Source organism: Megascapheus bottae, chromosome 37, assembly GCF_031878675.1.
Source record: "Megascapheus bottae isolate mThoBot1 chromosome 37, mThoBot2.hap1, whole genome shotgun sequence".
Classification (NCBI taxonomy): Eukaryota; Metazoa; Chordata; class Mammalia; order Rodentia; family Geomyidae; genus Megascapheus; species Megascapheus bottae.
This window is the reverse complement of record NC_143545.1, coordinates 2,295,854-2,306,693: the sequence shown is the minus strand read 5'-3', so window position 1 is coordinate 2,306,693 and position 10,840 is coordinate 2,295,854. Positions and strand designations below refer to the sequence as shown.

At 57.9% G+C, this 10,840-nt stretch overlaps 1 protein-coding gene and 1 long non-coding RNA gene across 2 annotated transcripts in view; both read right to left on the bottom strand.

The window, feature by feature from the left end:
- Window positions 1-4,595: 4,595 nt before the first annotated feature.
- On the bottom strand, window positions 4,596-6,386 carry LOC150042030 (uncharacterized). Its single transcript, XR_016533664.1, has 2 exons — window positions 6,085-6,386; window positions 4,596-4,848 (listed from the first exon to the last, which is right to left on the bottom strand). It is a non-coding gene; the product is annotated as an uncharacterized LOC150042030 (long non-coding RNA).
- Window positions 6,387-9,062: 2,676 nt separating this feature from the next.
- The window catches only part of Pex5 (peroxisomal biogenesis factor 5), a 15,728-nt gene continuing 13,950 nt past the window's right edge, over window positions 9,063-10,840 (bottom strand). Inside the window, 8 exon segments of the mRNA XM_090325187.1 lie at window positions 9,063-9,110; window positions 9,112-9,198; window positions 9,200-9,281; window positions 9,374-9,432; window positions 9,434-9,532; window positions 9,817-9,915; window positions 9,917-9,983; window positions 10,221-10,455. Of these exon segments, the coding sequence (XP_090181313.1) occupies window positions 9,063-9,110; window positions 9,112-9,198; window positions 9,200-9,281; window positions 9,374-9,432; window positions 9,434-9,532; window positions 9,817-9,915; window positions 9,917-9,983; window positions 10,221-10,455 (776 nt within the window).

Below are 10,840 nucleotides of genomic sequence, written 5' to 3'. Positions count from 1 at the left end.
GATGTTGTGCGAGAGAAACTGAGGCAGTGCTGACAGCCAGTGGTGATGGAGGGGTCACCCAGAATCTAGGACCCCTCCCAAACTGTGATGTCACAATACAAGTCCAAGGCTGGCCTACTAGAAAGAGGAAGGCCTGGGATTCGATCTGGAGAACTGAAAGACTAGAAATGTAACTCAACTGCAGGCATCTGGTCTACCCAGCCCCTGAATTCAATCCCTCACGTCATTTCATACACACAACAAATCTGTATTTGTTACAACCACAGTCAAAAATCAGGAACAAAGGAGCACTTCCAAAAGAACTGAGATGGGCTGGGAGTTTGGCCTAGTGGTAGAGTGCTTGCCTAGCATGCACGAAGACCCGGGTTCGATTCCTTGGTGCCACATACAAAGAAAAAAGCCGGAAGTGGTGCTGAGGCTCAAGTGGTAGAGCTGTAGCCTTGAGAAAGTCCAAGGACAGTGCTCAGGCCCTGAGTTCAAGCCCAGGACTGGCAAAAAAAAAAACCAAAAAGACTGTGACAGCCGGGCACAGTGGCTCACGCCTGTCATTCTAGCTTCTCAGAAGGCTGAGATCTGAGGATCGAGGTTCAAAGCCAGCACAATAGGACCTGAGACTCTTATCTCCAAGTAACCTCTAGAAAAAAGGCTCAAGGGTAGGGTGGTAGCCTTGAGCTGAAGAGCTCAGGGACAGTGCCTAGGCCGAGTTCAAGCCCCATGACCTCCCCCAAAAACAGTGTGTGAGGGCTGAGAGCATGGTCTAGCGTGTACAGAGCCCTGGGTTTGATTCCTCGGTACCACAGACACAGAAAAGGCCAGATGTGGTACTGTGGCTCAGATGCTAGCCTTGAGCAAAAGAAGTTCGGGGACAATGCCCGGGGCCCTGAGTTCAAGTCCCAATAACTGCACACACACATATGAGAGAGACGGCCATAAGGATGGGCTATGGAAACTTTTACCAAGCCCGCTAAAATAGTGTATATGTAAAATTAGTATTATTATCATCATCATTGCCAGTCCTGGGGCTTGAACTCAGTACCTGGGCGCTGTCCTTGAGCTTTCTCAACCACCTGTGCCAAAGCACCACTTCCAGCTTTTTCTATGTCTGTGGTACTGAGGAATCGAACCCAGGGCTTTGTGCATGCTAGGCGGGCACTCTACCACTAGGCCACACTCCCAGCCATTATTATTATTATTATTATTATTATTATTAATATTCTCCCTCAAACAGCCTGAGAGCTCGAGGGCAGGAAAGGCCACAGGCAACACAGTGGGTTTTGACATCATCCACAACCGAGCCTAAGACACCCCGCAACCTAGCCACAAGCACTGCACCCAGTTAAAGTTATTTGTCAGCTTCCGGCCCAGACAACCCAGATGACAGGCGGTGGCCACTTACCCGTCATTCCCAGGCAGTCGCTTCTCACCCCCTCACCCTCTTTGGACGCTGCACGATGGAGCAAGCATCTGCATCTGAGGAAGACTAAGACAACAGCACCCAGGCTCAGAGGCCATTGTTGAAAGCCCTTCCCCCAGCCCGAGCTCAGCCAGGTCAGAAGCCAGGACTCCAGCAAGGGACATCCTAGCCCAGATGTCAACTCGGGGGGACGGCGCTGGTAGCACCCGCCTGTAATCCCAGCCCATTGGGAAGGTCCCAGTTCAAAGCCAGCCTGGGGCAGGCCAAATTCCACAATGGGGAGGAGAGGTTTAAGAACAAGCAGGAGCCAGAAGGGTTGTGAGTTCAAGCCCTGATACTACCAACACACACACACACACACACACACACACACACACACACACACACACACACACACACCCCGTGCTTTCCCTGAGCTCTGCAGATTGGAACAGTCATGGTCGTGTGAACTGAACCCCACTTCCCACCCCACCCTGCCTCCCCCCTCCCGCCCCCTCCCCTCCCCTCCACATCCCCACTGTACCCTGAGTCCAAGGCAGCCAGCGACACTCACGGTTTCTGATATGCTGGTCAAAGTCCAGCAAAAATGGAGAAAACATAACAAAGAGGAAAAAGACAAAGAGCATAGCGAACAGGGCATAGAGCCACGGGACGCCATTGGGAAGCAGGCTGAGCCGGGGCTCAATCATGGTTCTGGGGAGGGAGGGAGGGAGGATCTAGAACCTTCTCCCCCCCACACCTGTCAGGGGATCACTGATGAAGTCACAGCTGCCTGCACACAATGGGAACAGAGGGGGATGGGCGGGGTGGGGGGGACCAGCTCCCCCTCCTCCACCCGTGCCCACAGCCCCCCCGCCCCCCCCAGGACTCGTCTCACCCCACAGCTGAGCCACGCGCTCACACCTCTCATCCCAGCCACTCAAGCAGGAGGCTCGGATCAGAGGATGGAGGTTCAAAGCCAGCCCAGGGCAGGGGAGTCAAGTCCTGGGGCTTGAACTCAGGGCCTGGGCATTGTCCCTGAGCTGCTGCTGTTTTTTGTGTTTTTTTTTTTTTCCTCAAGGCTGGTGCTCTACCACTTGAGCCAAAGCTCCACTTCCGGCTTTTTGCTGGCTCATGGGTGATAGGAGTCTTAGAAGCGGGGCACCAGGACCTGGTTCTAATGCATTTTTAAAAACTGTCGTATGGAGTCCCGATGTCATCACCTTGACCATAAAATTTTATTTTATTATTTTTGTGGGTCATGGGGTTTGAGCTCTTGGCCTGGGCGCTGTCCCTGAGCTCTTCAGCTCAAGGCTACCACCCACCCTTGAGCCAAGCCCCACTTCCCGTTTTTCTAGTGGTTCATTGGAGATAAGAGTCTCAGGTCCCTTTGTGTTCAGGCTGGCTTTGAACCTGGATCCTCAGATCTCAGCCTCCTGAGTAGCTAGGACGACAGCTGTGAGCCATCGTGCCCGGCTACAATAAAATCCTTAAAAGTAATCAAGCTTGTTGTGCTGAGGGTGCCATGCAGAGGGGTGGCAGTGACGGAGACATGGGGACATTTCTTTGTGGACAGTGTCTCCCCCGCCCTCCTTCTCCCCCCACGTCCTCCACCCCCATCCCCACCCACGAGTGGTAGAGTTCATCTCCACAACGAGTCCCATAAGGCCATGGCTGCCTTTGTTTACCTCTTTGTCCCTCCATGGCTGGGCCCCTCTCAGCCTCGCACAGACAGAGACACCCACACACGAGACAAGAAGAAAACCAAAACAGCTGGGATGAAAAACCCTCGTCTCCATTTTCTAGAGTTCATGTTAATCAACGATATTTATTATTATTTTTTTTTGCCAGTCCTGGGCTTGAGCTCAGGGCCTGAGCACTGTCCTTGGACTTTCTCAAGGCTAGAGCTCTACCACTTGAGCCTCAGCACCACTTCCGGCTTTTTCTATGTATGTGGGACCAAGGAATCGAACCCGGGTCTTTGTACATGCTAGGCAAGCACTTTAACCACTAGGCCACACTCCCAGCCCTCCCCCTTTTATCTCCATAACTAACCAGCAGTGAGGGGGGCAGCTGAGGGATTCTGCATCTCCTTAGGAGACCTGATCTTCACTATAATTAACCAGACCAGACCAGACCCCAGGATGTGAGCAGAACAGCAGTTTGTATACTCAGGACAAAGGGTTGTAGACTGTGTGTGTGTGTGTGTGTGTGTGTGTGTGTGTGTGTGTGTGTCCTAGGACTTGAATTCAGGGCCTATGCACTGCTTCTCTGAGCTTTTTTTTGTGTTGTTGTTTTTGCTCAAGGCTGGCGCTCTACCACTTGAGCCACAGCTCCCTGTCCAGCTTTTTGCTGGTTTGTGGGAGATAAGAGTTTCAAAGCTACTGCTTCTACCCCAGAGGCTGGCTTTGAACGGGGATCCTCAGATCTCCGTCTCCCGAGTCACCGGGGTGTCAGGCGTGAGCCCACAGAGCTTCTGTCTAGTCTGGAGGTACAGTGGACTGGTGCGTGGAGGGCACCGGAAGTGCGAGCCCCTTGGCTAATGTTTCTTCCCATCTTTCCTCCTTGTCAACTCCTCTCTCACTTCAGTGGCATTCTCAGTTGCGTGGCCGTGGCTCACGTCTGTCACCCCAGCCAATCAGGAAGCCGAGATCTGAGGATCCCAGTTCAAAGCCAACCCTGGGCAGGAAAATCCAGACGCCTCTTATCTCTAATTATTAGCCACCAAAAAGCCTGAAGGGGTGCTGTGTTGACTCAAGTGGTAGAGAACCAGCCTTGAGTGCAAAGAGAGTCAGGAATAATGCCCAGGCCGTGAGTTCAAGTCCCAGGACTGGCAGAAAAAATAGATAGATAGATAGATAGATAGATAGATAGATAGATAGATAGATAGATGGACGATTGGATGGATGGATGGATGGATGGATGGATGAAGAGATAGACATTGTACTCATAAATTGGTTTGTTGAAACCTCTTCATAAATTATAATAATTATTATTATTTATAAAGTTCTAGCAATCCCCCATCTGCCTCCATGCACACATCCCAGAATCACTGGGGGAAAATTGCTGTCATGTGGTCAGTCCTGTGTGATTTGGGGTGACCCCCCACTTCCCCCCCCCCAGCCCCCAGCTCTAGGCCTGGCTCCTCAGCGCTCCCTACAGGCGGCCGGAGGCAAAGACTTTTCTCCACCACACACAAGGCCCCAGAAGAGAAAACCCGAAGCGTTTATTCTTCGCATCTTACAGAGAAACGAGGCCCCTGGCAGCGCCAGGCCCGGGGGCAGAGGCGGCCAGAGCCTGTGGGGTTCTGGTCCACATCACACACTGGCCGTGTGTCCTGGCTCAGTACAGACACACCGACTTCTCAAACACCATGCCTGACACCCTGAGCTCAGCATTCCCGGCCGCCGGCTCCTTGTCTTTCTTCAGCAGCTTCTGGTGGGCCACATCTTTCTCTGAGCAATAGGAAAAAAAAACAAACGTTTAGGGTTTGATTCTAATTAGGATCCAGAGAGGAGAGAGAAAGAAAGAAAGGAAGGAAGGAAGGAAGAAAGAAAAGAAAGAAAGAAAGAAAGAAAGAAAGAAAGAAAGAAAGGAAGGAAGGAAGGAAGGAAGGAAGAAAGGAAGAAAGAAAGAAAGAGAAAGAAAGAAAGAGAGAGAGAAAGAAAGAAAGAAAAAGAAAGAAAGGAAGAAAGAAAGAAAGAAAAAGAAAGAAAGAAGGAAGAGAGAGAGAGAGAAAGAAAGAAAAGAAAGGAAAGAAAGAAAGAAAGAAAGGAAGGAAAGAAAGAAGAAAGAAAAAAAGAAAGAGAAAGAAAGAGAAAGAAAGAAGGAAAAAAGAAAGAAAGAAAGGAAAGAAAGAAAGAAAGAGAGAAAGAAAGAAAGGAAAGAAAGAGAAAGAAGGAAGGAAAGAAAGAAAGAAAGAAAGAAAGAAAGAAAGAAAGAAAGAAGGAAAGAAAACAAACAATTCAGAAGTATGTGAAAGAAGCCGGGCGCCGTGGCTCAGGCCTGGAATCCCAGATACTCGGGAGGCTGAAATAGGAGGATCACGGTTCTAAGCCAGCCTGGGAAGGAGACTTTGATCTCCAATGAACCACCAGAAAACCCCACGTGGAGCGGTGGTGCAAGTGGTAGAGCGCCAGGTTTGAACACAAAAGCCAATCAACAGAGAAAAGGCCTGAATTCAAGTCTCCATAGACAGACAGAGACACACAGATACAATATTCATACACCATCACAGTGGAGACCGAGCTAAATAAATAAGACACCTGAGATCCAGCCACGTGTGTGTGTGTGGGGGGGGCAGTCCCAGGTCTTGAACTCAGGGCCTGGGAGCTGTCCCTGAGCTTCTTTGGCTCAAGGCTGGCGCTCTACCACTTAGGCCACAGCACCCCTACAGGTTTTCTGATTTTCTGGTGGTTCCTTGGACATCTAAGGGTCTCACAGTCTTTTCCTGCGGGCCTCAACCCACAATCCTCCCATCTCAGCCTCCTGAGTAGCTGGGATTCAGGCGTGCGCCTTAGACTCCCGGCTGTGTCCCTGGCTTCTGAAATTGTTATCTCAGGTTTGTCCAGGCCCCCGGCACTTCACCTAACAGGCGTCTAGAAAAGAGGGTGAAAGACAAGAGGAGACGCCAACACCCCAAATCATCATCCCGCTCCCCGCACTCTTTCCCTCAGTCTGTTCTGGCTTACCTCGCTGACTCTTTATTTTCTTTTTACACTGATGGACGACCAGGAAAATAAGAAAAAGGAAGAGACAAGGCCCCAGGCTAAACCCAAGAATACTGGTCACGAAGAAAATCCCCGGGCCTGGATTGGAATGGATTTGTGCAAAAAACATATCTTGAATATGGAGGAGACATGGGAGAAGCATCCCCTCCCCCCACATCCTATGAACTCTCAGGGGTTCCGTGCCCCCCCCCAACACCGGGGCTGTGAGGTCACGGCTTTAGACACAATGGGAGATTGTGAGACCCCAACAGAAAACCCACCCAGCCCCTTCCGCTCACCAGACTCGGCCCCTCAGTGCTCCACGGCTAGTTTTCTGGTGGTTCATTGAAGATCAGAGTCTCATAGGCTTTCCTGCTCCAGGCTGGCTTCGAACCAGTGATGCTCAGATCTCAGTCTCCTGAGTCAAGCCACCAGCTCCTGCCCTCCTTCCATCTTGAGCCCTGGAAATATCTTGAGGATGGAAGCTTTTGATGACTTCCTCTTTCAAAGGGCCACTTCTGCTACGTGGGTTGGTGTCTTTGTCTTGTGGGTTTTTGTTCTGCAGTGTGTGTGTGTGTGTGTGTGTGTGTGTGTGTGTGTGTGTGTGTGTGTGTGTGTGTTCTCTCGTAGTCTTAGGCCACAAGTTCCTAAAAACACTGTCGTAGCAGAGAGGCCCTGGGGACTCACGCCCGCCATCCCAGTCCACCAGACTCTTATCTCCAGTGAACCAGCAAAAAGCTGAGAATGGAGCTGTGGCTCAGGTCGTAGAGCACCAGCTTTGCCTGAAAAAAACAAGCTCAAAGCCAGTGCCTGGGCCCTGAGTTCAAAGTCCTGGGATTGGTTCAAAAGGGAAGGGGGAAATGGAAGGGAAGGGAAGGAGGGAGGGAGGGAGGGAGGGTCCAGTGAGTTCTCTGGCGTGCCCTGTGGTGGTGGGAAGGTGGGGTGCGACGCCCCTGAACCCCTGACCCCTGGCTTTGGTGGGCTAAGGTTGGGGTGCAGCGCTGGGTGCACAGGGGACAGCCCCCCTCCATGGGCTGGTTAGCTGTGAGTGAGGCCCCTGACCCCCCTCGACCCTTCTCCCATGTCTTCTACTCCACGAAGCCATCAAGAGCTGCCTGGCTTCGTTTGATGGGGGCTGCTCCCTCCTTTTGGGGTGCAGGGAAAGCCAGGGCCCGTAACGAGACACGTGTGTGTGTGTGTGTGTGTGTGTGTGTGTGTGCACGCCGGGCCTGGGGTTTGAACTTGGAACCCGAGCTCTTCTGCTGAAGGTGCAGCCTCTACCACTTTCAGCCGCGGTGCCACAGTCGAGCTTCCGTGGGAGGTGAGGGAAAGTGGCAGGGATTCCCCGCCTGCGCTGGCCTCCAACTCAGATCTCAGCCTCCCGACTGGCTGGGATGGCCGAGGCATGAGCAGCCGGGCCCGGCCCAGCCCTGTTTCGTTTCCATTCCCTCGGGGTGTGAGGCCAGAGGATCGCAGTGTCACACAACTTGGCATCTCAGCTACGCTCCAGGCTGAGATCTGAGGAGCTCGGTTCAAAGCCAGCCTGGGCAGGAAAGGCCACGAGACTCTTCTCTCCAATAAACAAAAGAGTGATAGAGCAATCCTGAGAACCCGGCCGCGGGGAGCTGGGGTGTGCGGTCTAAGACTCAAGCACACGCACATGCTCTGTCTGGCTATATAGGCCTGGTGATGGGGTTGCCATGGCAACGGAGGTGGTTGCCATGGCAACCGGTCCTCGCCCAAGATGCTTGAGGCTCCTCCTCCAGCCTCAGACCACAGCAGCCCAGAGTCTCAGCCCCTTGGGGAGGGCGTGAGGGGAAGCCCAGGACGCTTCCAGGAGGCAGTGGCGCCATGCTCGTGTCCATCCCAGCTACTCAGGAGGCTGAGATTCAGAAGATCATGGTTCAAAGCCAGCCAGGGAGACTCTGAGCTCCAAGGAAGCAGCAAAAGGCCAGAAGTGGTGCTGTGGCTCCAGTGGGAGAGCGCCAGCGCCTGGGCCCTGGGTTCAAATCCCAGGGCTGGCTGGAAGAAAGGTCTCGACATAGGGGACATGACCAGATTGTCACGCAGCACAGGACAGGCAGGGGAGGGGTTCAGGGGGGCGGGCAGTGCCTCGGTGGCTCTCCCTCCTCCCCTCCCTCCTGCCTCCTCTTCCTCTGCCTGTCCCCCTCCTCTATCCTCTCCCTCCTCTGTCCCCTCCCCTCCCCTCCCTCTCCTCTCCCCAATGAATGGTGCCTTGAAGTGATGGGGTACAGGGAGCTGCAGCGCAGTGCCCCGCCCCCTCCCCCCTGCTGTCCTCCATCCCCCGCACTTGCTGACCATCTGCACCCAGTGTCCAGCCAAGGCCAGGAGAGGGGCGTGGTTCACGCGGTTGAGCAAGAGTCCCAGTGGATAAAATGACAGGCGGCAGGAGGGGGGAGGAGGAGGGGGAGGAGGAGGAGGGGAGGAGGAGGGGGAGGAGGGGGAGGAGGAGAGGGAGGAGGGGGAGGAGGAGGGGGGAGGAGGAAGGGGAGGACGAGGAGGGGAGGAGGAGGGGGAGGAGGGAGGAGGAGGAGCAGGAGGAGGGAGCACCCCGCTCTGAGCACCCGGCCGTCCTGAAGTCCTCGCGGTTTATTTTACGTCATTTACACACATTCATATAAAGGGGACCCGGCCGGCCCGGCTCGTGCTGGGGCGGCCGCCAAGGCCCGGGGCTCCGGGGCTCCCGGGGCGGCGGCCGCTCGCTGGGCCGCCCTGGCTCCGGGCCGGGCCGGAGTCAGAGCCTGGAGCCCGGGGTCCAGGTCGGGGTCCGGGGGTCCCGATCAGGTCCGAGCCCGGGGTTCGAGTCCGGGGTCCAGGTCGGGGTCCGAGCCCGGGGTCCGGGTCCGGGGTCGGATCAGGCCGGGGTCTCGGTCCGTCCGCCCGTCCGTCGGGGTCCGGGGTCTCGGTCCGTCCGTCCGTCCGTCCGTCGGGGTCCGGGGTCAGGGCGGGAGGCCGAACATGCGCAGCAGCGCGGGGAGGTCGCGCGCTGTCGGCGGCGCCGTAGGCCTCGCTGCGGCCCAGCATGGAGAGCGCCAGGCGCAGGGTGCTCCACACGTTCTCCGACATGGCGCCCCCCGCGCCCGCGCCGCCCCCGCGCCCGCGCCGCCCCGGGCCGGCTCTGCAGGCTCAGCGCCTCCAGGAAGTGCTCCACCGCCTCGCTGCGGGGAGGGGGAGGGGGAGGGTCAGCGGGGAGGGGGAGGGGGAGGAGGAGGGGGAGGAGGGGAGGAGGAGCGGCGCCCCCCGCGCTCACCGGTGCGCGCCCAGGTTGATGCAGCTGATGCCCAGGTTGTAGCGCGAGCGCACGAAGCCCCGGCCGCAGCTCCAGCGCCCGGCGGTACGCGGCCACCGCCTCCTCGCTCTGGTTCCCGTTGGCCAGCGTGGCGCCCAGCTTGTTCCACAGGAGGTAGTCCTGCGGGGGGGAGGGGAGGGGGAGGAGGGGGAGGATGGGGGGGAGGAGGATGGGGGGAGGATGGGGAGGGGGAGGAGGAGGATGGGGGAGGATGAGGAGGAGGATGGGGGGATGAGGAGGAGGATGGGGGGATGAGGAGGAGGATGGGGGGGGATGAGGAGGAGGATGGGGGGGAGGAGGAGGATGGGGGGAGGGAGGAGGACGGGGAGGAGGAGGACGGAGAGGAGGAGGATGCGGGGGAGGAGGATGGGGGGAGGAGGAGGAGCCCGCCCCCCCGTGCTCACGTCGGGGCGCACGCCGAGCGCGGCGGTGAAGCAGTCCACGGCCTTGCCGTACTCCCCGCTCAGGTTGAAGAGCACGCCCAGGCCGCACTGCACGTCGGGGGTCGATGGCGGCGGGGTCCTGGCGCACGGCGGCCAGGAACAGCTCCTTCACCTCGGCGAAGAGCGCGCTGCGGGGGGGGGGGGGGGGGCTGAAGTCCTCCCCTCCCCCCCCTCCCCCCCTCCCCCTCCTCCCCTCCCCCTCCTCCCCTCCCCCTCCCCGTCTTCCCCTCCCCCTCCCCCTCCTCCCCTCCCCATCCTCCTCCTCGTCCTCCTCCCCTCCCCCCTCCTCCTCTCCGTCCTCCTCCTCCCCGTCCCCTCCTCCTCCCCGTCCTCCTCCCCCTGCTCCCCCCCAGCCCGGCACCCACTCGGACAGCAGCGACCCCACGCTGTGGGCCCGGCGCGCGGCCCCCGCCCCGCTGGCCCCGGCCGCGTCCCCGGGCGGCAGCAGGTGCGCGTAGGCCGGGCTGTGGCGCAGCCAGTCCCGCAGGGCCTCGCACGCCTGGCGCTGCAGCGACTCGTTGGTGAAGCTCACGGCCAGCGCCATCAGCGCCGTGCGGTTGTCGGGGGTCAGCTCCAGACACCTGCGGGGCGGGGAGGATCAGACCCCCCTCCTCCCCCCGCCAGCCCTCCTCCCCCCTCCCCCCTCCCCGCTCCCCCCTCCTCCCCCCTCCCCGCTCCCCCCCTCCTCCCTCCTCCCCCCCTCCTCCCCTCCCTGCTCCCCCTCCCTGCTCCCCCTCCCTCCTCCCCTCCCTGCTCCCCTCCCTGCTCCCCTCCCCCCCTCCCCGCTCCCCCCTCCTCCCTCCTCCCCCCCTCCTCCCCTCCCTGCTCCCCCTCCCTGCTCCCCCTCCCTCCTCCCCTCCCTGCTCCCCTCCCTGCTCCCCTCCCCCCCTCCCTCCGCCCCCCCCTCCTCCCTCCCCTCCCTCCTCCCCTCCCCTCCTCCCCCCCTCACCTGCGCAGGGCACTGATGGCCAGCAGCTCCTGCTCA